General features: G+C 41.6%; 1 protein-coding gene across 2 annotated transcripts in view; it reads right to left on the bottom strand.

Annotated features, from left to right (window-relative positions):
* Positions 1–26,373, bottom strand: part of PDSS2 (decaprenyl diphosphate synthase subunit 2) — a 305,156-nt gene that overhangs the window by 53,391 nt on the left and 225,392 nt on the right. Inside the window, exons 5-6 of one of the 2 annotated variants that reach the window (XM_023205943.3) lie at positions 4,041–4,214; positions 2,367–2,498 (exon numbers count right to left, since the gene is read on the bottom strand). In XM_023205943.3, coding sequence (XP_023061711.1) covers positions 2,367–2,498; positions 4,041–4,214 — 306 coding nt within the window. The remainder of the gene's footprint in view (positions 1–2,366; positions 2,499–4,040; positions 4,215–26,373) is intronic. The other variant, XM_023205945.2, reaches the window with a different exon arrangement.

Below are 26,373 nucleotides of genomic sequence, written 5' to 3'. Positions count from 1 at the left end.
GCAATCTTGACTCAATGCAACCTCTGCCTCCTGGGTTCAAGCAATTCTCCTGCCTCAGCCTCCCGAGTAGCAGGGATTAGAGACGTGAGTCACCAAGCACGGCTAATTTTTTGTATTTAGTAGAGACGGGGTTTCACCATGCTGGTCAGGCTGGTCTCGAACTCCAGACCTCAGGTGATCCACCTGCCTTGGCCTCCCAAAGTGCTGGGATTACAGGTGTAAGCCACCATGTCTAGCCTTTTTTAAAAAAAAAAAAAAAAAGACAGTCTCACTGTGTCGCTCAGGCTGGAGCGAAGTGGCTCAATCTTGCCTCACTGCAACCTCTACCTCCCATGTTCAAGTGATTCTTGTGCCTCAGCCACCTGAGAAGCTGGGATTACAGACGTGCACCACCACACCCAGCTACTTTTTGTATTTTCAGTAGAGACAGGGTTTTACCATGTGGCCAGGCTGGTCTTGACTTTCTGACCTCAAGTGATCCACCCACCTTGGCCTCACAAAGTGCTCAGATTACTGGGATTACAGACATGAGCCACCACACCTGGCCTGTGACTCCTTTTTTTTTTTTTTTGAGACGGAGTTTAGCTCTTGTTTCTCAGTCTAGAGTGCAGTGGTGCAATCTCGAGCTCACTCCAGCCTCTGCCTTATAGGTGTGCACCACCACGCCTGGCTAATTTTTGTATTTTTAGTAGAGACAGCATTTCACCACGTTGGCCAGGCTGATCTTGAACTCCTGACCTCAGGTGATCCACCTGCCTTGGCCTTCCAGAGTGTTGGGATTATAGGTGTGAGCCACTGTGCCCGGCCTGGCTGTGACTCTTAATAGATACAAGGTTTCCTGAAAGAGTCCTTAGTTTTCTTTCTTTTTTTCTCTTTTTAAGACATCTTTTTTTTGTCCAATTTTCTGGGAGATTTTTTCATTTGTATCTTCCATTCTTCTGATTAAAAAATTCTGCAATCATATTTTTATACTTTATAATTCTAATTTTTATTCTTGAATTGTCCTTTTTAATGTGTCATCTATTATTATACCATGGATTTAATATCCTTCCTTGTCAAGTATATTGATTATAGTGCTTTGAAAAACATCTGCCTTTGCTTGCATTGTCTCTATTTCCTCTAAGTTCTCTTTTTATCAGTTTGTTTTTGACTTGCTGTGTCGTGGAAGCAGCTTTTCTCAAATGCCCAGTGGTCCTCTTTTCCTATTCTGCTTCAGAGTAAGGAAGCAGATATTCTGGGCACTTAGATCCTCTGAGGCTTGTCAAATGGTGGGTCTTGCTGTGGAGGACTGCTCAGGGATATGGCATGTTTACTGAGGAGACCCCAAATATCCACGTCTGCAGGGCTTTTCTCCTGAGTTTGACAGTTTTTTCAGAAAGAAATCCTCAGTTTTCTACTTGGTGAATATGAGGAATTTTAAGCATTTTGAGAATCAATAAGGGTTGGGAGAAAGGAAATTGTCTTTCAGAATGCAGATACTCACTTAGGCTCTCAGCCTTTTTTTTTTTTTTTTTAATTTCAAAAACTTTAATTTTGTAGAGATGAGGTCTCACTATGTTGCTGGTCTTGAACTCAAGAGCTCAAGTGATCCTCCCGCCTTGGCATTTTAAAGTGCTGGGATTATAGGCATGAGCCACTGCGCCCACCCATCCTCTCTCCTTTAAAGATGGTGGCTACCCCCACCCTCAGCTGTGCCTGGTTTCTCTGTCCAGAGCCTCAGATTAACCCAACCAATTACAGCCACGAAGTTAAATAAATTCCAAGAGGCTTTGGCTAAAAAGACAAGAAGTTTTGCACTAGAGTTTCTGAATTAAAAGAAAATCAAAAAAGTTCCCTCTCATCTGCCAAAATGAGAAATTTACCCAATTCAAGCCCCTTTACCCCTCCCACTTTGCCATGCTTTTTTTTTTTTTCGCTTTGATAATGCCTCAGTACAAGTATTCAGGGTCCAAGTTTGTTTTAAAATAACCCAATGAGCTGACAGACGGAGCTCCTGGAATTCTGCAGCTTGTGCGAGAGTCCACAGATGGGAAATTGCAGTCAGTTATAGGGTGGTGCTATTACCATAGCCCAATTTTTGAAAGCCTTTAGAAAAAAAAAGTCATCTGAGTTAATTAGCATTCACCACAGGCACTAGTTTTGTGTTGCAGTATTCTAAGAACTCAGATAATAGAAAAATTCAGTACTGCAATCTCTAACTTTAATATTTTATCTCTTAAAAATGAAGATTACAAAGAAAGAATTTTACCTGTTACATGAATATGCCTAAGGCTCATCTATAGCCTTATATCAGCAAGAAATATCAATTATGTTCTAAAATCCACTAATTACTAATGGTACCTAAAACAGGAGTAATTTCATTTTACCTCTCCGATCTGTTTAATCCACAAATCTCTTCCAAGAAATTCCTGATGTAAGACTACAGGAGCTGAGTTTAGATTAAAAGTCATGGAGTCACTGGTCTTTTCTTTAATAAAAGGCTGGACATCAGAATTTATCTACAAGAAGCAGTTAAATGAGTAAATTAGTGAAATGTATATACATTAGTATGTTTTAGTTATATTCAGAAAGTACCAGTTAATGCAGTAAATTATGAAGTTTAAGGAATGCAGTTTTTAGATATACTTTAATAAACAAAATAATATTTCAGGCTGGGTGCAGTGGCTCAAGCCTGTTATCTCAGCACTTTGGGAGACTGGGGTGGGTGGATCACTTGAGGTCAGGAGTTCGAGACCAGCCTGGTCAAAATGGTGACGCCCCACCTCTACTAAAAAAACAAAAATTAGCCAGGTGTGGTGGCACACACATTCCAGCTACTTGGGAGGCTGAATGAAGCAGGAGAATTGCTTGAACCTGGGAGACAGAGGTTGCAATGAGCTGAGATCATGCCACTGCACTCCAGCCTGGGCGAGAGCGAAACTCCATCTCAAAAAAAAAAAAAAAAAGAAAAAGGATATTTCAGATGATTAACAATAACCTGTAAAATTCTCCAGAATCATTCCCTAACACATTCCATTTTTAGTGGGTGGCAGTCTTTATTTTACTTTTTAAGTTAAAGGAAAATATTTAGATAAAGATTTAATAAATAGAATTGCTTAATAAACTGATCTAAGATTAAATAAAATATTCAAAAAGCTCATCTGGAGATATTATATATGTATATATTCCCTTCCTTATGAACTATTTAAGTAACATCTGAAAAGTATATATTAAATTAAATTTAAAATTATATATATAGAGAGAGGTAATAACACAGCAGCTAATTTTGGGACATTTTAGATTTCATATGCCCATTCAAAGAATTAGTTATTAAAATTAAAGTTTTCAATTTTATTCACTATATTTCTGAATTTTATTAACTTCTCATAACATGTTTTATATAAAGAGCTATAAGGGGCCAGGCGTGGTAATCCCAGCACTTTGGGAGGCCAAGGCAAGCAGATCACGAAGTCAGGAATTCCAGACCAGCCTGACCAACATGGTGAAACCTTGTCTCTACTAAAAATAAAAAAATTAGCCAGGCGTGGTGGCGTGTGCCTGTAATCCCATCTACTTGGAGGCTGAGGCAGGAGAATTGCTTGAACCCGGCAGGCAGAGGTTGTACTGCAGTGAGCTGAGATTGTACCACTGCACTCCAGCCTGGGTGACAGTGCGAGACTCCGTCTCCAAAAAAAATAAAAAAAAGCTATAAGGGAACTGTAATAAAAATGACAAATATTCTTCCATTATGTGAATATATTCCAGTCTGCAAATATGTTATTTAATAATATGTAAGAGTTCTCTCAAGAACCCTTTCAGGTGGTAAGAAAAGACAAACATCACAAAACTGGTTCAAGTAAGCTGTGGCTTTCTGTAAGAAATGCACAATACTTACCAATTATACTGTTTACATTACATAACAATCATCCAGGGCTGACAGATTTGAACCACACAATAAGCATTTTTGAAATATAAAAGCAGCTTATTAAATAGCAAAAGCTTTCTTGTGTATCATTGTAGCTATTTAAGTACTGAAAAAAGATAAAGGGTGTGCAAAATACCTTATGACTCATGGCCATGTGCTTCCCATACTGAAATGCCATATCCTGAACCTCAGCATCATGCTTTGCTAATTCCATTGCAGCTTGGCAGCTCTTTGCTAGTAAGGCACCATGGGAGAGAAAAGTCTGCTCCTTCCAAGTCGATATTCCAATATCATCTGTGATATAACTTTCCTAAAAATGTAACAAAAGCCAAGATAAAAAAGACTTTAGGAGTAATTTAATTGTTTCTGTTTTTGAAGAACAAAAAAGTTACGAAATGAACTATTCAAAAACACTCAAGCTATTGGAACAAGATAGATGCCTAACCTCAGCTCTACCTACAAAGAATGTGGAGGGGAAACTGCTTTTTTACGGTAATAGGGGGAAAGTTAAAGAAATGTTAAAGCAAATTTTATTCTAAGCTAGGGAATTTCTATTACAGGATAAGGGAAAAAGTAGAAAGACTTCAAACTCACTCCCTTCTATAGTCATATCAGTTCTTAAGTGCTGGTATTAAGCACAGGAAGCCTATTGCATTTAATTTATGTGAAAATGTCAAGGGCATATGGAAGGAACTACATTTTCTTAGAAATAATTAAATAGAAAAATAAGACTGGGCGTGGTGGCTCATGTCTGTCCAAGCGCTTTGGGAGGCCAAAGCAGGAGGATTGCTTGAGGCCAGGAGTTCGAGACCAGCCTGGGCAACATAGCAAGACTCTACAAAAAATAGAAAAAAAAGCCAGACAAAGTGGTGTGCCCTTGTAATCCTGACTACTCAGGAGGCTGAGGCAGGAAGATCACTTGAGCCCAGTTCAAGATTATAAGTAAGCTATGATTGCACTACAGCCAGGATGACAGAACAAGACCCTGTCTGTCTGTCTGTCTCTTTCTCTCCTTCTCTTTTTATTTGAGACAGGGTCTTGTTCTGTCACCCAAGCTGGAGTGTAGTGGCATGATCATGGCTCACTGCAGCCTTGACCTCCCGGGCTCAAGCGATCCTTCCATCTCAGCCTCCCAAGTAGCTGGGACCACAGGCATGCAACACCACTCCCAGTTAATTTTTTGTACTTTTTGTAGACACAGAGTTTCTCTATGTTGCCCAGGCTGGTCTTGAACTCCTGAGCTCAAGTGATCTGCCTGCCTTGACCTCCCAAAGTGCTGGGATTACAGGCATAAGCCACCGTAAACAGTTACTTTTTTTTTTTTTTTTTTTTTTTTTTTTTTTTAGTAGAGACAGGATTTCACCATGTTGGCCAGGCTGGTCTTGAACTCCTGGTCTCAGGTAATCCGCCTGCCTTGGCCTCCCAAAGTGCTGGAATTACAGGCATGAGCCACTGTGCCAAGCCTACCCTGTATCTTAAAAAAAGAAAAAGGGTGGGTGTGGTGGCTCACGCCTGTAATACCAGCACTTTGGGAGGCCAAGGTGGGTGGATCACGAGGTCAGGAGTTCAAGACTAGCCTAGTCAACATGGTGAAACCCTGTCTCTACTAAAAATACAAAAACTAGCCGGGCATCCTGGCAGGCGCCTGTAATCCCAGCTACCTGAGAGGCTGAGGCAGAAGAATCACTTGAACCTGGGCAGGAGGTTGCAGTGAGCTGAGATCGCACCACTGCATTCCAGCCTGGGCAAAAGAGCAAGACTCTGTCTCAAAATAAAGAAACAAAGCAAAAGAAAGAAAAATCAGAGAAGGTATAATCTGTTATAATGCAGGATGATTATTATAGTGTTCATGAAAGTTTATTCTCATAAGAAACAAGGTGTAAAAGAGGATATAATGTATAAATAAATATATACACATCTACCACCTCTAAACCAGTGCTGTGCAACAGAAGTATAATGTGAACCACATGTGCGATGTAACATTTTCTAGTGGCTACATAAAAAAAAGTGGAAACAGGTGAAATTAATCTTAATGACATATCCAAATATCATTTTAAACATATAATCAGTATAAAAATTATTACTGAGCTATTTTATACTCTTTTTATATACTAAGTTTTCAAAATCACTGTGCATTTTACACTTACAACACCTCACTAGCCACAATTTAAGTGCTTAGCATTGGACAGTATGGCTCTGAGGAAAGGAATGCTGAAGCAAATATGTAAAACAATGTTCATTTTATGGCATTTATTTGAAACATCAAACTAACTGGAACCTAGCCAGAAGGACTAATTAACTCAAACACTTTTCTTCCTGCTCCTGATCCTATAATCCTTTCTCTTTTCACAATTACTTGGAGACAAAATAAAAAATATTAAGGAAAAAAGTGGTCATCAAAAGGTCAGCTGAAATAGAGGCCCCTCCTCTTCTGCCATGTTGAGGGGAATCTTCAGTCCACTGGTCAAATCAAATTATCAGCTTAATTTCATGCAATGTTTTTGAGATGGGGTCTTCCTATGTTGCCCAAGCTGGTCTCAAACTCCTGAACTCAAGCAATCCTCCGACCTCAGCCTTCCAAGTAACTGGGATCACAGGTGTGTGCCACCATGCCCAACATCACCTTAATTTTATTAAATATTGGAATAACAAAAAAAAAAATTCCACTTACGGCGCTGGCTGCAAATATACAACACAGCACTGGGTAATGACAGAAAAGCCACACAGGAGAGAAACAGTGCATAATGTTAAGACCTTCTTTACAAAACATTAGCTATAAATTGTAACATACTTAATTTTATAAATCTGAGAATGTATTTTAAAATGTGACTATATATATTAATAAACCTAAGAAAAACCACATTATCTCTCCATATATACTGCAGAAGTATTTGACAAAATTCAACTCCTATTCTTGATAAGAAAAAATGTCCTGAATCAAATAGGAAGAGCTCGGTTCAGTGGCTCACACCTGTAATCGTAGTAACTCAGGAGGCTGAAGTGGGAGGATCACTTGAACCCAGGAGTTCAAGACTGCAGTGGGCCATAATCATGCCACTGCTCTACAGCCTGGATGACACAGTGAGAACCCTAACTCTAAAAAATAAAAAAATAGCAACTGATATATATTTCTTTAATGTGATGGGGTGTGTGTGTATCAGCCCAAAAGTCAGCAAATATTTTATGGGGAAACATGAGCCTTTCTCACTAATGTCAGGAGTAAGACAGAGATGCACACAACACCACTGATATTTACAATGTAATAGAAGAGACAAGAGAAAGGTAGATGCATATAAATTAGAAAAGATGAGTTTAACTCTTACTGTTTGAAGGCAATATAACTGCATATTGGGAAAATCAAGAGACTCAACTAAAAAACTACTACAAACAAGAAGATAATTCAGTAAGGTAGCAGTGTCTAAAATTAATAATTTATAATTAACATAATAAATTGTATTAACCATAGCTTTCATACATAAAAACTAATCAGTAAGTGTTATAATCAGCAAGTGTTATAAATAGGGTCTTTTCTTTCATTATGAATACAAAAATAAAGATTAAAAAACTGGGAATAAGGCCAGGAATGGTGGCCCATACCTGTAATTCCAGCACTTTGGGAGGCAGAGGTGGGCAGACTACTTGAGTTTAGAAGTTAGAGACCAGCCTGAGCAACATGGTGAAATCCTGTCTCTACCAAAAATACAAAAATTAGTTGGGTGTGGTGTCTTGGCACCTGTAGTCCCAGCTACTTGGGAGGCTGAGGCAGGAGAATCACGTGAGCCTGGGAAGCAGAGGCTGCAGTGAGCTGAGATTGCTCCACTGCACTCCAGCCTGGGTAACAAAGGGAGACCCTGTCAAAAAAAAAAAACAAAAAACAAACAAGCAAACAAAAAAAACAACAAAGAAAAAAACCTAGGAATAAGGTCAGGTGAGGTGACTCATGCCTGTAATCCCAGTACTTTGGGAGGGTGAGGGGGGTGGATGGGTGGATCACCTGAGGTCAAGAGTTCAAGACCAGTCTGACTAACATGGTGAAACCCCGTCTCTATTAAAAATACAAAAATTAGCCGGGCAAGGTGAAGTACTCCTGTAGTACCAGCTACCTGGGAGGCTGAGGCAGGAGGATCACTTGAACCAGGGAGGCAGAGGTTGCAGTGAGCTGAGATTGCACCACTGCATTCTAGCCTGGGCAACAGAGCCAGACTCCATCTCAAAGAAAACCAGAAAAAAAAAAAAAAAAAAAAAAACACCAAAAACCAAAAACCAAAACCTGGGAATAAGCTTAGAAATGTGCAAAACTGAATGAAGAAAACGTAAAATACTACTGCAGGAACAAAGATAACTTGAATGTATATAAAGACATATCATGTTCAAAGATAGTAAGATCCAACCTCATAAGTTACTCCAATAAAACTAACAATACCTTTTCCCCCTGACACTGGGCAAACTGAAGTTCATATGGGAAAAATAAACAAAGAAGAGCAGCCAGGAAAATCTTGAAAAAGAAGAGCAATGTATGTGTGTGTGTTGCAGCAGGGGTGGAGAGGGAGAGCAAATTTTGTCTAAGCCTTACCAGATACTATAACATCCTGTAAAATCTCAGAAATTTAAAATATATGTACTTTTTAGGTAGAGAGACAGACTAGGGAACAAAATAGAAAGTCCAGAAAGCAACCAAACTATATATAGGGATTTGCTATATTTTAGGAAGAAGTTGAACTTTTCAGTAAATGGTGCTGGTACAACTAAATAGCTATCTGGAAAAAATAAAATCTGAGCTGCATTTCGTACCATTTACCAGGATAAACTCTAAATGGCAAAAACAGCAAAACAACCACAAAACCACAGGCAATGTTAGGAGACACAGGACAATGAGGAAAACAACTTATATTTCCTATCACAGATATGCTCACCGTTTCTGCAAATATGTCTATATCCTAATCCCTGGAAGCTGTGAATGTTACCTTACATGGCAAAAGGGACTCTGCAGATGTAATTAAATTCAGGATTCTGAAATGAGGGGATTACTCTGGTTTAACTGGATGGGCTCAATGTAATCGCAGCAGTCCTTATAAGAGGGAGTCAAAGTCAGAGTCATAAAAGGTAATTTAATGACAGGAGAGAGAAATTTGAAGATGAGAGATGGGGCCATGAGCCAAGGAATGAACATGGAAATTAGAGAAAGCAAGGAAATGGATTTTCCCCTAGAACTCCAGGAAGAATACAAGTCTGTAAACATCTTGATTTAGTGACTTCTGACCAATAAAAAAAAAATTCCCAGTTTCCCTCTTTGTGATGGTAAGGCTGTGACCAGATAGGCTTCTCAAATATGGCTGGTGGAAGTGGAAACTAGCTGGAAACTCCACAGTCTCTATCAAAATTATAAGTGAATTTGCCCTGTGACTCAGGAATCCCATGTCCAGGAATTAATCCTACAGATAAACCTACATACATGTGAAATGAAATATGTACAAAGTGTGAAAGTTGATCGTAGAAATTGGGTCAATCTTGTCACACCTGACTAAAACAGAGTTGAGAAGTCACAGGAGGAAAAAGGACTTAGAACACAACATTGCTCCAAAACTGTAAGTCTCTGCAAGCCTGGCTGCTCAAGCTGCCTGCTATCATCTGAAATCAGTTTTATTTAATAGTTGCTGAAATAACTTGCTGCAACTCTAAGACTAATTTTACCCACCACTATCACTCACTAATCAAAATCTGCCAACTCCCCAGAACCTTACTAGTGCCGATGAACTTTCTCAAAGAGCAATATGTAACATTTCTCCTTTTTATAAAACCTCCAACCTTCTCTTTGTTCTTCAGACATACTAAAGACCATTTGGTCTGTGTGTACACCCTGAATTGCAATTCTCTCCTCAAGTAAACTGTTACATTTAGAGATCTGGCTCTCTCTATATTTTATTTGACTTTGACAAAGGTTACAGTCTATTGTTCACCCAGCTGCCAGGGTGACCCTTCAAAAACATAAACCAGAACTACAATGGCCTTCAGCTGTTTCAAACACTCTAGGCATCACCTCCTGAAGGCCTCTGCATTTGCTGTTCCGCAGATACACTCTCTAGACGTTTGCATGGCTAGATTTCTCCTTGCTTTTGGGTGTGTACTCAAACTTCAACTCATCTTTAATAGTCTACCTCCCTCCCCCATTATTTCCTATATCTTTACCTTGCTTTAAACCTTTCTTCCTTGATATTACTGGACCACTCATATACTTATTTGTTAAAGGGCTTACTGTCTGTCTCCTTTACCAGACTAGAAGCTCCATGAAAGCAAGGACTTGGTTTGGCCTCTGCTGCACAATCAGCATCTAATATAGTATCTTAGGTGGGTAATAAATATTAGTTGAATTTTTTTGTCTGTCTTTTGGTATCTCTCTCCCTCTTTTGTACCTTCCTCCATCTTTCCTAACTTGGTCAGAATAAAGAATTGAAATAATTCTCCTTTAGGCTGGGTGTGGTAGCTCACACCTATAATCCCAGCACTTTGGGAGGCCAAGGCGGCCGGATCAGCTGAGGTCAGGAGTTTGAGACCAGCCTGGCCAACATGGTGAAACCCTGTCTCTACTAAAAATGCAAACATTAGCTGGGCGTGGTGACAGGTGCCTGTAATCCCAGCTATTCAGGAGGCTGAGGCAGGAGAATCACTTGAACCCAGGAGGCGGAGGTTGCAAGTGAGCCGACATCATGCCACTGCACTCCAGCCTGGGGGACAAGAGCAAAACTCTGTCTCAAAATAAATAAATAAATAAATAAAAAATAAAATAAAAATAAAACAAAAACAAAAACTAATTAAAAGAAAAATTCTCCTTTAATGCCTCTCTACTGCTCATAGAATCAAGAAAAACTCTATAGCATAGCATTCAAGGCATTCCCTTTTATAGTACCAAGCAATACTTCTAGTCTCATCTCCTACACAAAATATCCCCTTTGAGGCCTGCACTTAACACACAGGGGAAGTTGCTGTTTCTTGAATAAAATATGCATTTTCGCACTTGTGTGAGTGTATTTTATTTATTTATTTTTGTGATGGAGTCTCGCTCTGTCACCTAGGCTGGAGTGCAGTGGCACAGTGTCGGCTCACTGCAAACTCCGCCTCCCAGGTTCAAGCAATTCTACTGCCTCAGTCTCCCAAGTAGCTGGGACTACAGGCGCACACCACTACACCTGGCTAATTTTTGTATTTTTAGTAGAGACGAGTTTCGCTTAGTAGAGACGAGTTTCACTATGTTGGCCAGGGTGATCTCAAACTCCTGACCTCAGGTGATCCACCCGCCTTGGCCTCTCAAAGTGCTGGGATTACAGGCATGAGCCGTTGCGCCTGGCCTACTTGTGTGAACTTTAAATCTAATCCAAATATCACTTCTTTGAGGAGCACTCTCAAATACTACCACAAATCTTTTCCTCTTTAGACTAATATTATCTTATTTATATTATGACACAGCAGTTAATTCTCTCTGAACTGTATGATTTCTCATGTATTTGTTTCCTTGAAGGTTAGATCTGTTACTAGTCACTTTTATATTTTTTAATCACTTAGGCCATATTCAAGTTTCAACAAGTATTTGCTAAATGAATAGTACCCGTTTATCTGTTGCATTATTAAGTAGATGTATGCGGGTGTTTTAAATTTTAAAAGCTAATGGGTAGATATGGCCATATAATGACATGCTATTCAGCAATAAAAAGGAATTACTGACACATGCTATGCCATGGATGAACTTCGAAAACATTATGCTAAGTAGAAGAAGCCAGACACAAGAGACCACATATTTTGTATAATTCCATCGATGTGAAATAAAGATTAGTGATTGCCTGGGGCTGGGGGTGGGAACTGTAAATGGGCATGAGGGACCTTATAGGGGTGTGTGTGAAAATGTTCTAAAAATGATTTATAGTGATGACTGTATCACTTGATAAAAGTTACTAAAAATCAGTGAATCGTAGGCTTGAAATGGGTGAATTTTATGACATAAAATATACCTCAATAAAGCTGTTAAGAAAGAAAAAAACTAATGAGCATAATATTTTACATTTCTTGGTCTCAAATTTAAATTAACATTTAAAAAAATTTATGACTTTCAATTAACTGTGGTTTGCATATCATCCTCATTTATTTTTGCAAGAAAACCCATTTATTAAGGTTCTGTTATGGTTCAGGCTTTCTGCAAAGCAATATAGATATCAAGATTAATAAACAGCCTGTCCTCAAGAAGCTCACAGTCCAGGGATAGAATGTATATATATCAATATATAAATATAACTATATAGATACAGATATCTATATATAGAATGTACAGATAATTCTATTTCAGAATAATTGCAATATCTCTAAAATCAAAGATTCAGTTTTGTTCATTACATATTTCTTACTGTGATTAAGACTTTTTATGATTCATTTCTACATTTTAAATTATTCAAGTAATACACGATCACTGAAAAAAAATTAGAAAATTCAGTTAACCAAGAAACAATTAATTTATAGTCCCCTGAAATCTACTACCATAAGTTAATTGGACCCCAAATTAACTGTTCCTAAGTTAATCAGACATTTTATTCCCTAAACATTATTACCTTTTATGAATTTGGTTACTAATGAAACAAAATTCCTCCATTCATTTCCATCAACTTGCCGTGTATATACTAAGAGAGCATGCTCTATTATAAAGGAAAAGTTAATATAAATTGTTAAAATGTCAAGAAACTAGTATGATAACCACATCCAAACCAGTACCTTCAGATACCAGATATACAGACTTGTGAAATGAATGCATGTAGTCAGAGTAAATGAGATTTAGATATAACGATATCAGGCTGGCATGGGGGCTCACGCCTATAATCCCAGCACCACTTTGGGAGGCCGAGGAGGGTGGATCACGAGGTCAGGAGATCGAGACCATCCTGGCAAGGTCTCGGTGAAACCCCATCTCTACTAAAAATACAAAAAATTAGCTGGGCGTGGTGGTGGGCGCCTGTAGTCCCAGCTACTCAGAGGCTGAGGAAGGAGAATGGCGTGAACCCGGGAGGCGGAGGTGGTAGTGAGCTGAGACCGCGCCACTGAACTCCAGCCTGGGCGACAGAGCGAGACTCTGTCTCAAAAAAAAAAAAAAAAAAAAATACCTATATCATCAACTTACATATGTGCAATTTTTACTAAGGTTTATTATATAGAAAAGGAGGATACATTCAGTGAATATTTACTTTTGATGGGATTTTCTTTTTTTTCCCTGAAAGGTGATAGATGTCAAGATACTTGTCCAATGACTATCAGAGAGAAGTACATTAATTTTTTTTAAATGTAGGCCTCACTGTCACATGACCCTTTTGCTGAAGTAAGGCTGGTTAAAAAAAAACGGAAACTTGCAAGATGATGCTTGCTTGAGATCCTGGTACTGGTGGTTTTGCTCAGACATATGTTGCTCTGCTACTTTATTGCTGCGAGAGATACTTTGAGTTGCTTTTCTAATGGTGGTGATACATTTGTACATATCTACTCACATGAGACCAAACTGCACTTGTAACAGTAGCTGCTCAGGATTAAAGGTCTGGTCCATGGTCACAGAACAAAGGCGAACTAATTGGCCCGGGAAGGTGTCAAAGTCCCAGCAAGAATCTGCCAAGCCAAACTGTTACCTTTCATATAATCAGAAAAGAAGAGCTGGAAACAAAGAAGCTAGCTGCCTGTGAAGTTAAAAGTACTTTTTAAAAAAGTATGCAGATGTTGTCTGTTTTCATGCTTACGACTTCAGATTCATATTCTGGGCCACTCTCTTTATAAATACAACCTCAATTTGGGTTGGACGAGACACCAGATCTCTCTAATGACCCATTTCACCATGTTAAATGTTTCCTTTGAATTAGTCTTTTCAATTATCTTGAGAAACTAGACAGCCAAAAGTTTACATATCTTATCATTATTATTATTTTAAAAAAGGTCAAGTATAGAAAAATTTCAACAAATCTCCACATTTGGGAATCAGAAAAAAGCAAGGAAAAGAATGCAATCTAATGTCTTCTGGGAGCTATGTGATGACACTTTTATGTTCTTTATTACAACAGCCCTCAGAAATATTAATTATCATTATTCCCATTTAATAGGTAAGGAGGGCCGGGCATGGTAGCTCACACCTGTAATCCCAGCACTTTGGGAGGCCAAGGTGGGTGGATCACTTGAGGTTAGGAGCTTGAGACCATCCTGGCCAAAATGGTGAAACCCCATCTCTACTAAAAATATAAAAAATTAGCTGGGCATGGTGGCAGTGCCTGTAATCCCAGCTACTCAGGAGGCTGAGGCAGGAGAATCACTTGAACTTGGGAGGCAGAGGTTGCAATGAACTGAGATGGTGCCACTGCACTCCAGCCTGGGTGACAGAGCAAGATTCTGTCTCAAAACAAAAAAAAAGGTAAGGAGATTTCAAGAATGTATTTTGACCAAGATTAGACCATAGTGTGTGGCAGAGATGAGTCTCAGAAGTATAGCAATTGTATTCCATTTTCTTAGCACATAACAGAATACATGCAATACTTAATATATCTTATGGTTTAAAAGCAGGTTGTAGACTGGGTGTGGTGGCTCATACCTGTAATCTCAGCACATTGGGAGGCCAAGGTGTGAGGACAGCTTAAGCCTAAAATGTCAAGACCAGCCTGGGCAACAAGGTGACACCCTGTCTCTACAAAAAAAAAATTTTTTTTTTTTTTTGAGACGGAGTATCACCCTGTCACCCAGGCTGGAGTGCAATGGTGCAATCTCAGCTCACTGCAACCTCTGCCTCCTGGGTTCAAGTGATCCTCCTGCCTCAGCCTCCTGAGTAGCTGGGATTACAGGTGCGTGCCACACACCCAGCTAATTTTTTGTATCTTTAGCAGAGGCCAGGATGGTCTCGAACTCCTGACCTCATGATCCGTCCACCTTGGCCTCCCAAAGTGCTGGAATTATAGGTGTGAACCACTGCACTCAGCCTCTACAAAAATTTTTTTAAAAAATTGGTAAGGCATGGTGGCTCATGCCTATAATCCTGGCACTTTGGGAGGCTGAGATGGGCAGAGGACCTGAGCTCAGGAGTTTGAGACCAGCCTGGGAAACATGGTGAAACTTTGTCTCTACCAAAAATACAAAAAACAAGCCAGATATGGTGGCATGTGCCTGAGGTCCCAGCTGCTCGGGAGGCTGAGGTGGGAAGATTGCTTGAGCCTGGGAGGTGGGGGTTGCAGTGAGCTGAGATCACACCACCGCACTCCAGGATGGGTGACAGAGTGAGACTCCATCTCAAAAAAAAAAAAAAAAAAAAAATTAGTCGGGCATGGTGGTACATGCTTGTGGTTCCAGCCACACATGGTAGGCTGAGAGGGGGAGATTGCTTGAGTCCGGGAGGTCAAGGCTGCAGTGAGACATGTTCAGGCCACTGCACTCTAGCCTGGGCAGCAGAGTAAAACCCTGTCTCAGGAAAAAAAAAAAAATGTAGATTGTATTTAAGAGTGACTGACATCTATGTACCCCCCTCCCCCCAACCAAAAGCATTTAAACTTGTAAATCAAGCCCTTTAATACTATCCATTGAAGAGATCCAAGAGTCTAGAGTGGGGGGTCCCCAACCTCTAGGCCATGAACTGGCACTAATTCTGTGGCCTCTTAGGAACTACACTGCACAGCAAGAGGTGAGCGGTGGGTTAGCGAGCATTACTGCCTGAGCTCCACCTCTTGTCAGATCAGCAGGGGCATTCAGATTGTCACAGTAGTGTGAACCCCGTTGTGAACTGCGCATGCCAGGGATCTAGGCTGCCTGCTCCATAATGCCTGATGATCCAAAGTAGAACAGTTTCATCCCGAAACCATCCCCATGCGTTGAGTGCTGTGTTCTAGGTGTGCAAGGATGAGATAAAATGGGGATTGAGAAGCAAGAACAATGTGAGCTGCTCAAAAAGCGAAACAAGATCACTCCTTATTGTGGACAGGACAGTTGCTCATCCAGGATCCATTTCTCTCTCCTCTCCCTACTTACTAATAAAACCGTAATTTTCTTCAGGTATTCACTGCTCCTGCTAATGATTAACTTAGGAAAGGATATATCATCCAATTCTAGCCTAAGAGATCTGAGGGAATTCCATCACTGAGCTCCTAGGGAAGACCCATGTAGAAGTGGGAGTTGTTTCCTCTAGATGTTGCCCTGTCTTGATAGGACACGCCGAGGGCTATTGTAGCCAAACTGCTCCCAGGCTGATGATGAAGACAACAGTAAGGAAGGCAGAGCACCGACAGAGAGGGCTTCGATAGCACTGAGTTGTCATGGTAAACTACCCTGGATGCCTGACTACCTCTGCAAGTTCCGTTAGAGGAAAATATCTACCTTCACTTTTACGTTTATTTAATAGGGTTTTCCATTTTTTTGCTGCTGAAAGCATTCCAATGAATTTACTCCGAGATGAAAAAATGGTTATATGAAGTCTAGATATGCCAACATTAACAACTACTAGAACATGTAAGTATTTCCTTAGGATGGTATATTAGTTATCCATTGCTGCAAAACAAACTAGCATCTTAAAACAACTGACATTTATTATTTCACAGTTTCCGAGGGTCAGGAATCCAGGAATGGCTCAGCTGGCTGGTTTTGGCTCATGGTTCCTTGTGAGGTTGCAGTCATGCTGTTGGCTAGGGCTACAGTCACATGAAGGGGTCGAAGAATCTGCTCCAAGCTCAAATGGTTGTCGGCAGTAGGCTTTAGTTCTTGCCACACAGGCCACTCACTTGCTATGGCAGCTGGCTTCCCTACAGCAAGTGATCCAAGAGAATAAGAACACACCCAAAAAGGAAGAAAGAAGGAAGCTTTCTTCTTTTATATATATATATATATATATTTTTTTTTTGAGACAGAGTGTCGCTCTGTTGCCCAGGCTGGAGTGCAGTGGCGTGATCTTGGGCTCACTGCAACCTCTGCCTTCTGGGTTCAAGTGATTCTCCTGCCTCAGCCTCCTGAACAGCTGGGATTACAGGTGTGTGCCACCACACCCGGCTAATTTTTGTATCACCATGTTGGTCAGGCTGGTCTTGAACTCCTGACCTTGTGATCTGCCTGCCTCGGCCTCCCAAAGTGCTGGGATTACAAGTGTTAGCCACCGTGCCTGGCCTTCTTCACTATATTTTATAATCTAATATTGGAAGTAACATACCATTGCTTCTACTCTATATTATTGGTCACACAGATCAATTCTAGTACAATGTAGGAAGGGTTTGCACAAGGCGTACAAGGAGGTGGGGCTAATTGGGGGTGATCTTGGTGGCTGGCTACCATAGATGAAGTCTGTGATTAGAATTATTGGGGTCAGGCGGGGCGCGGTGGCTCAAGCCTGTAATCCTAGCACTTTGGGAGGCCAAGACGGGCGGATCACGAGGTCAGGAGATCGAGACCATCCTGGCTAACACAGTGAAACCCCGTCTCTACTAAAAAATACAAAAAACTAGCCGGGCGAGGTGGCGGGCGCCTATAGTCCCAGCTACTCGGGAGGCTGAGGTAGGAGAATGGCGTAAACCCGGGAGGCGGAGCTTGCAGTGAGCTGAGATCCGGCCACTGCACTCCAGCCTGGGCGACAGACCGAGACTCCGTCTCAAAAAAAAAAAAAAAAAAAATTATTGGGGTCAACAGATCTGAATATATAAAAATCTCTTAAAACATTCTTTCAAATTGTTTTCTAGAAAAATTCTTTTGATCTGCACACTAACAAGCCAAGTTTGAGACTATCTTGCTGTTAAGTAGACTTACTGTCTTACTTTTCAGATAAAAAGTGACACTTCATTTATACTTGGGAAGACATTTCATTTATTAGCCATTTGTTCTTCCTCAATTTATTCATTTATTAAAGATTCACTGAGTATAAAAAGAAAGACTGACTGAGTATCTTCTATGTGCAAGGTAAGTACTCATGCCAATGAGCAAAACCAGAGAGTTCTTGTTCTCATAGTTATTACAGTCTAATGGGGAAGCCAAACAATTGGATAACCACACAAAGAACTATAATTATAAACTGAGATACTTCTGACGGGGGAAAATGAACATACTTCTATGACCACATGGAATAAAAGAACTTGGCTGAGACTGGGGTTTCTGGAGATGGCTTCCCTGAGGACATGACACTTGAGCTGACATAGGAAAGATAAATAAGGGGTAAATAGTGAAGGAGATGGAAAAGTGTGTTCCAGTCTGCAAGGATTGCCCAAACAGAGGAGGATGTCTGTGGATCAGAAATCAGGGCTGATACGCAGACAGTGAAGGTGAGAATGGTACAAGGTAAGGTTGGAGGGACAGACTGAGGTCAGACTGTGTAAGTGTTTTTTGGATCACTTTCAGGATTTTGGACTTTTTTTTTTTTTTTTGAGATGGAGTCTCACTGTTGTCCAGGTTGTAGTGCAGTGTCGCAATCTTAGCTCACTGCAACCTCCACCTTCCAGGTTCAAGCGATTCTCTTGCCTCAGCCTCCCAAGTAGCTGGGATTACAGGCATGCACCACCATGCTCAGCTAATTTTTTTTTTTTTTTTTTTCAGTAGAGACGGGGTTTCACCATGTTGGCCAGGCTAGTCTCAAACTCATAACGTCAAGTGATCTACCCACCTTGGCTTCCCAAAGTGCTGGGATTACAGGCATGAGCCATGGCTCCTAGCCAGCTGTGGACTTTTTTTCTAAGAGTAATGGGATGTCACTGGGAGCAGAAATGGAGACAAAGCATCATCAGATTGGCATTTTGAGATTTCTGGTAGTGTGGAGAACAGACTAAGGAATGGGAGGAGTGTATACAGGGAGGTGAAGGAGGAGGTTACTTGCAGTAGCTTAGGCAACAGATGATGGTATCTTGGATTGTGTAAAAGGGTAGGTAGGTTCTAACTCCAGGGTGAGCAGGCATGGGGTAAAGCCAGGCTGTAGCCTGGGTCACTGATGGTAGGGGAGTGAGGGAGTGCTCCTACCTATTGTAATGTGAATGTATGTGTCCCTGAAGAATTTATATGTTGAAGCCCCAATCCCTAGTGTGGCTGTTTTTGGAGCATAGAAGTGATTAAGTTTAGATGAAGTCATAAGGGTGGGGCCTGTGATCCAATAGGATTAGTGTCCTTATCCAGCATCCCTAATTATTTTTAGACACCAAAGAGCTTGCTCACAGCCTCTCTCCCTTGTGAGGACATAGCAGGAAGTAGCTATTTGCAAGCCAGGAAGAGGGCTCTCACTAGAAACTGAATTGGCTGGAACCTTCATCTTGGACTTACTTCTAGCCCCCAGAACTGTGAGAAAATAAATTTCTGTTGTTTATGGCAGTCTACGCAGACCTAATACAACTACCTTCTTTATACAGTTTAGGGTTCAATCAGTGATGTTTTGAAAACATATTTATACTGTTTGGAGGAATAGTATAGCCTGGTGTTAACAACCATCATGCTAATATATTGCCTTACATTTTGTTGAAAAGATCCATATTCCAGTTATCTATTTCTGCATAATAAACCAACCCAAAACATAGTGCCATAACACAACCACCATTTTATTATGCCCACAGATTCTGTGGGTCAGGAATTTCAAAGGGGCACTTTGAAGACAGCTTCTCTCTGCTCTGTGATGTCTGGGGCTTCAGTTGGGAAGACCAGAAAAGCTGGGAATAATTCAAAGGGCAGGGGATGATTTCACTGCCTGAAGGATGGAACAGCTGAGTTCCAAGGAACCCACTTCCAATAAGATGGCTTATTCACTCACATGTCAACTAGGCCACTGGGACGGATGATTAGAGCACCTACTCATGGTGTTTCCGTGTGGCTTCTCACCGCATGGTGGCTGGGTTCCAAGAAGGAGCAGACGGAGGGACTGTTCCAAGGTAGTGAGCATTCAGAGAGATCCCTTTACGACCTAGTCTAAGAAGCCACACAGTGTCAGTTCTACTGACTCTATTGGTTGAGGGGCTCACAAGTCCACTAAGGTTTAAGTAGAAGGAGTATGAGGGATGGGAGGTTAACAGGACAGTCAAAGAATTTCCAGCCTTTTTTTTTTTTTGAGATGGAATCTTGCTCTGTCTCCTAGGCTGGAATGCAGTGGTGCAATCTCGGTTCACAGCAACCTCCGCCTCCGGGGTTCAAGTGATTCTCCTGCCTCAGCCTCCTGAGTAGCCGGGATTATAGGAGCGTGCCACCACGCCCAGCTGCGTTTTTCTGTATTTTTAGTAGAGACGTGGTTTCACCTTATTGGTCAGGCTGGTCATGAACTCCTGATCTCATGATCCACCCGCCTTGGCCTCCCAAAGTGCTGGGATTACAGGCTTGAGCCACCGCACCTGGCCCAGCCGAGCCCAACCTTTTTTTAATTACTTTTTTTTTTTTTGAGACAGAGTCTCACCTTGTTGCCCAGGGGCACGATCTCAGCTCACTGCAATCTCTGCCTCCTGGGTTCAAGGGAATCTTCTGCCTCAGCCTCTCAAGTTGCTTGGATTACAGGTGCCCACCACCACACCTGGCTAATGTTTTAAATATTTTTGGTACAGACCAATATTTTATCATGTTGGCCAGGTTGGTCTCAAACTCCTGACCTCAAGTGATCTGCCTGCCCTGGCCTCCCAAAGTGCTGGGATTACAGATGTAAGCCACTGCGCCTGTTTTGTTTGTTTGAGACAGAGTCTTACTCTGTCGCCCAGGCTGGAGTGCAGTGGCACGATCTCGTCTCACTGCAACCTCCGCCTCCCAGGTTCAAGCGATTCTCGTGCCTCAGCCTCCCGAGTAGCTGGGATTACAGGTGTGTGCCACCACACTCAGCTAATTTTTGTATTTCTGGTAAAGGCAGGGTTTCACCATGTTGGCCAGGCTGGTCTTGAGCTCTTGACCAAGTGATCTGCCTGCCTCAGCCTCCCAAAGTGCTGGGATTACAGGCTTGAGCCACTGCATTGGGCCCAGAGTCTACTTTTAAAGACAGTGCACCAAAGAGAAATTTCTTCTCTGCTCCCTCCCAGTTATGCTTCTGGCAAAGGTGGTGATATGGAAGAGTAAGGTGGGCACCAGGTGAATCTGGTAAGGAGCAGAAGTATTAAGGATGACTCACAAGTTTTTGACTTGAAAATCTGAATGAATGGTGATGTTTTTTATGAAAATAAAGAACAATGGGATGGCTTTGAAGGGAAAGATCATATATGTGGTCTTAGATGTCCTGAGTCTGAGATGCCTATGAGAACTCCAAGTGGAGATGTTGAGAAAACAGTTAAATATTTAGCTTCAGAGCCCAGCAGTGACCCCGGATGGAGATAAAATTAGGACTCACCAGCCTATAGACAGATGGTAATTGAAGGCTTGGGTTTCATTTTCTGAATGGCTTACTCTTGTCCTTTGATCAGAATGGTATTCTATTAAACACTTTACATGCCTAATAGTGATGTTTCATCTCTCAGGCAAATAAACTGCCTTTTAAGATATTTTGCTGTGATAATTGTAAGTAACCTAGAGTGCCTCCAAATGGTGTACAAATTCAATTTAGACATTTAACAAATAAAAACATTCACCAACTAGATCCACTCTAAATTTGAGGGTCTACTTAATCAAAAGGGCCACTATACATACTAAGCGTTCTTAGTCACCAACAGTTTCTCTGCCTTCTCAATATCTATATCAACTTTCACTTTACCACTTTGCATATTTAATACTTCTATATTTGATTTCTAACATGTATACTTCACAAAACATTTGCTAATTTTATTTTTTTAATGAAAAAAAAAACTGCTAGGCCAGGTATGGCGGCTCAAACCTATAATCCCAGCACTTTGGAAGGCTGAGGTGGGCGGATCACCTGAGGCCAGGAGTTTGAGACCAGCCTGGCCAACATGGTGAAACCCCATCTCTACTAAAAATACAAAAAATTAGCTGGGCGTGGTGGCAAGCAACTATAATCCCAGCTACTTGGGAGGCTGAGGCAAGAGAATCTCTTGAACCCAGGAGGCAGAGGCTGCAGTGAGCTGAGATTGTGCCACTACACTCCAGCCTGGACAACAAGAGCGAAACTCCGTCTCAAAAAAAAAAAAAAAAATGCTTCCTATCAGGGAATCAAACCCTGGTCTCCCACAAGGCAGGCAGGGACACTCATCACTACACAAAAGAGGATATTTGCTACTTTTAAATCTCCTTTAAATAAAAACATTTTGTGGATTAAAAAATACAAATATATATAGTACTATTTATTTATTCATTTTTTTGAAACAGAGTCTTGCTCTGTCACCCAGGCTGGCATGCAATGACACAATCTTGGCTCACTGCAACCTCCGACTCCTGGGCTCAAGTGATCCTCCTGCCTCAGCCTCCAAAGTAGCTGGGACTACAGGTGTGCAGCCATCATGCCTGGCTAATTTTTGTATTTTTGGTAGAGACAGGGTTTTGCCATGCTGCCCAGGCTGGTCTTGAACTCCCGGCCTCAGGTGATCTGCCCACCTCGGTCTCCCAAAGTGCTGGGATTACAGGCATGAGCCACTGTAATCCCAGCCTATAGTACTATTTCTTTTTCTTTTCTTTTTTTTTGAGATGGGAGTCTTGTTCTTTTGCCCAGACTGGAGTGCAATGGCATGATCTCGGCTCACTGCAACCTCCGCCTTCTGGGTTCAAGAGATTCTACTGCCTTAGCCTCCCGATTAGCTAGGATTACAGGCATCTGCCACCACACATGGCTAATTTTTGTATTTTTAGTAGAGATGGGGTTTCTTCGTGTCAGCCAGGCTGGTCTCGAACTCCTGACCTCAGGTGATCTGCCTGCCTTGGCCTCCCAAAGTGCTGGGATTACATGCATGAGCCACTGTGCCCCAGCCAGTACTATTTCTTTTTTCTTTCTTTCTTTTTTTTTTGAGTTGGAGTCTTACTCTATTGCCCAGACTGGAATGCAATGATACGATGTTGGCTGACTGTAACCTCTACCTCCCAGGTTCAAGTGATTCTCCTGCCTCAGACTCCTGAGTAGCTGGGATTATAGGCGTGCACCACCACACCTGGCTAATTTTTGTATTTTTATTTTTTTATTATTATTTTTTAGACAGAGTCTTGCTCTGTTGCCCATGCTGGAGTGCAGTGGCACGATCTCGGCTCACTGCAAGCTCCGCCTCCTGGGTTCACACCATTCTCCTGCCTCAGCCTCCTGAGTAGCTGGGACTACAGGCGCCCACCACCATGCCTGGCTAAGTTTTTTGTAATTTTAGTAGAGACAGGGTTTCACTGTGTTAGTCAGGATGGTCTCGATCTCCTGATCTCGTGAACCACCCGCCTCGGCCTCCCAAAGTGCTGGGATTATAGGTGTGAGCCCCTGTGCCCGGCCTTTTTTGTATTTTTAATAGAGACAGGGTTTTACCATGCTGGCCAGGCTGGTCTCGAACTCCTGACCTCGAGATCCGCCCGCCTTGGCCTCCCAAAATGCTGGGATTACAGGCGTGAGCCACTGTGTCCGGCCACCAGTACTATTTCTTAAGTGTGGCTGTGGGTGCCTTGTTTTATTTTTATCCTTCACACTGTAGATATCTACCACATACATTATATGTTTGATACATTTCATAACTAAAACAACCATTTTAAACTACTCTCATGGCGGAGCATGGTGGCTCATGCCTGTAATCCCAGCACTGTGGGAGGCTGAGGTGGGTGGATCACTTGAGGTCAGGAGTTCAAGACCAGCCTGGCCAACATGGTGAAACCTCGTCTCTACTGAAAATGCAAAAATTACTGGGCGTGGTAGTGCATGCCTGTAATCCTGGCTACTCGGGAGGCTGAGGCATGAGAATTGCTTGAGACTGGGAGGCAGAGGTTGCAGTGAGTGGAGATCGCACCACTGCACTCCAGCCTGGGCAACACAGGGAGACTCTGTCTCAAAATAAATAAATAAGTAAATAAAACAAACAAACAAACTCCTCTCAATAGTCTTTAAATCTGAATAAATTCAATATTTTTATTTGCATCAAACAATTTATGACTGTGGTTATGTTATAAAAAAGGATGCCAATAAAATTAAAGGTGTTTATTATCACCACTAGCATCTTCAAAGTCTTTATTTGTGAGTGATAGAAGCTGGAACAGATGCCCAACAAACAATAAAACATGACATGACATGTTTTATTAGCCCATTAATACATGCCTTGGGTACAGTGTGAGGGACAGGTTGTGAGTAAATTGACCAATGAAATATACCTCAGAGTATCTTAATGCTTTTATACAGCACTCATTGTTTTACTTTTAAATCTCTCAGAATATACACTTTTTTAAAAAACAGCTTTTACATGTATATATACTTGAGACATTTTTAACTCCAAGGAAAAAAAAAAAAAATTTTCCTATTTTTTTTTTTTTTTTGAGACGTTGTCTTCCTCTGTTACCCAGGCTGGAGTGCAACAGCGTGACCTCAGCTCACTGCAACCTCACCTCCGAGGTTCAAGCAATTCTCCCGCCTCAGCCTCCAGAATAGCTGGGATTACAGGAGCGCATCACCACGCCTGGCTAATTTTTGTATTTTTAGTAGAGACGGGGCTTCACCATGTAGGCCAGGCTGGTCTCAAACTCCTGACCTCAGGTGATCCACCTACCTTGGCCTCCCAAAGTGCTGGGATTACAGGTATGAGTGACTGCGCCCGGCCTCACTTTTCCTGTTTCTAATCTACAAAACAAAACTTTCAATATAAACCCCCATTCTACTTTGGTAGGGTCTATTAGCTTCTTTGAACTCAAACTCACTGATTCCCTCTCTCTGGTTGACCTCCCCTGCCCACCTTCATCCATTTTTATGGCAACAGTCTCAAAGCCTTGATCTTCCATTGCTATTATTCCATGCTTCTGTATGCATACAGGTGCAGTAATGTCTACATATGAACACTGTAGTCCTCTCTGGTTGCTGGAGGATCGACTATCATCAGGAACTATATGGTAACTATCTGGACCAGGAAGTTCATGACCAACTGATTACTTCAGTGGAAATACAAATGGTCATTGATGTGCTTTATCGTTGGAGGGCAACAGTACCTGAGGCAGAAATTTGGGAAAAATTCACCAAAATGTACAAAATCGCACTGGATGTTATATTTGTATTTGGATTCAGAGCTCACATTGGTGGCGGCAAGAAAACTGGCTCTGGCATGATTTACGACTCGCTGGATTGTGCAAAGAAACGTGAACCCAGATATGGACTTGAAAGATTTAACCTGTGTGAGAAGAAAAAGACCTCAAGAAACAAAAAAGCTGAGCAAGAACAGAATGAAGTCAGTCAGGGAGACTGCAAAGGTCGAAGTTGGTGCTGGCAAAAAGAAGGAGTAAAGATTTTGCAATGACTTTGTGGTGATCCTGCAAATTAAATCACCACAAACTACAAAACTGAAGGGGGGAAAAAAAAGCCCCTGCAGGTGCTTCATGAACAGCCCTTGACATGGCTTTCCTGAAACTCCAAGTACCAAATCTTTGCCCTCCCCAGCCTGGGAAGGATTGACATTCCAGTTACTAAATGGTTCCTAGCCCTGGAGGGTAGGGCTTAGGTCCTGAGGCTAGAAGCCTCCAGTTAAACTCTTCAAATCAGCTCCCTAATCTCACGCTTGGCCTAGACCACCAGTTCCCCACAAATCTCTTAATCCATCTGACTCCAGTGTACTATTGGTAAAGGTGCCCCCAAACTCAGGGCTTCAAACAACAGTCATTTGTTATTGCTCAGTGTCTTTGGATCAGCTGGGATTCAGCTAATCTAGACTGGTAGCTCTGCCTCTCACTGCATATCTCCAGGTTGGCTGCACAGGCTCTGCTCCAAGTATCTCTCACTCTTCCTGGACCGGCAGACTAGCCAGGGCATGTTTCTCTCATGGTGACGACACAGGCCCGAGAGAGCCTCTTACTGGTCAAAGCAATTGGGCCCAGAGTTAAAGGACAGGTAAGTACCCCCTGCCCATAGTGGGAGGACATTACAGTGACATGGCAAAGGGCATGAATGTGTACATAAGTTATCTACTGCTGTGAAAAAAACTCCCCAAATTTAGCGGTTTAAAGTAAGAGTAAACATTTATCTTCTCACAATTTCTGTAGGTTAAGAATTCAGGAGGTGGGGCACGGTGGCTCATGCCTGTAATACTAGCACGTTGGGAGGCCGAGGCATGAAGATCCCTTGAACCCAGGAGTTTGAGACCAGCCTGGGCAAGATGGTAAGACTCCATCTCTATTTAAAGTAAAAAAAATTTTTAAAAGAATTCAGGAATGGCTACACTGGGCTGTTTCAGCTTGGGGCCTCTCATGACAGACTAGAAATGCTATTTTCTGCAAAGAGACAGAAATGAACCTGTACAAATACCCTATGCTCCTAATTATTATCAATTACTTTTTAAACTATATTTTTGTGCAATGCAATAAGTTTCATGTGAAAATGCTGTTTTGGAGGGGCTTAGCATCCAAATAAAATACTGTGATATGCAAAGAACAGGTTAAAAGACGCTAGATGTTGA

The sequence above is a fragment of the Piliocolobus tephrosceles genome, chromosome 5 (assembly GCF_002776525.5).
Source record: "Piliocolobus tephrosceles isolate RC106 chromosome 5, ASM277652v3, whole genome shotgun sequence".
NCBI lineage: Eukaryota > Metazoa > Chordata > Mammalia > Primates > Cercopithecidae > Piliocolobus > Piliocolobus tephrosceles.
Note: the sequence above shows the minus strand (reverse complement) of the source record. Positions and strands in the feature narration are given on the sequence as shown.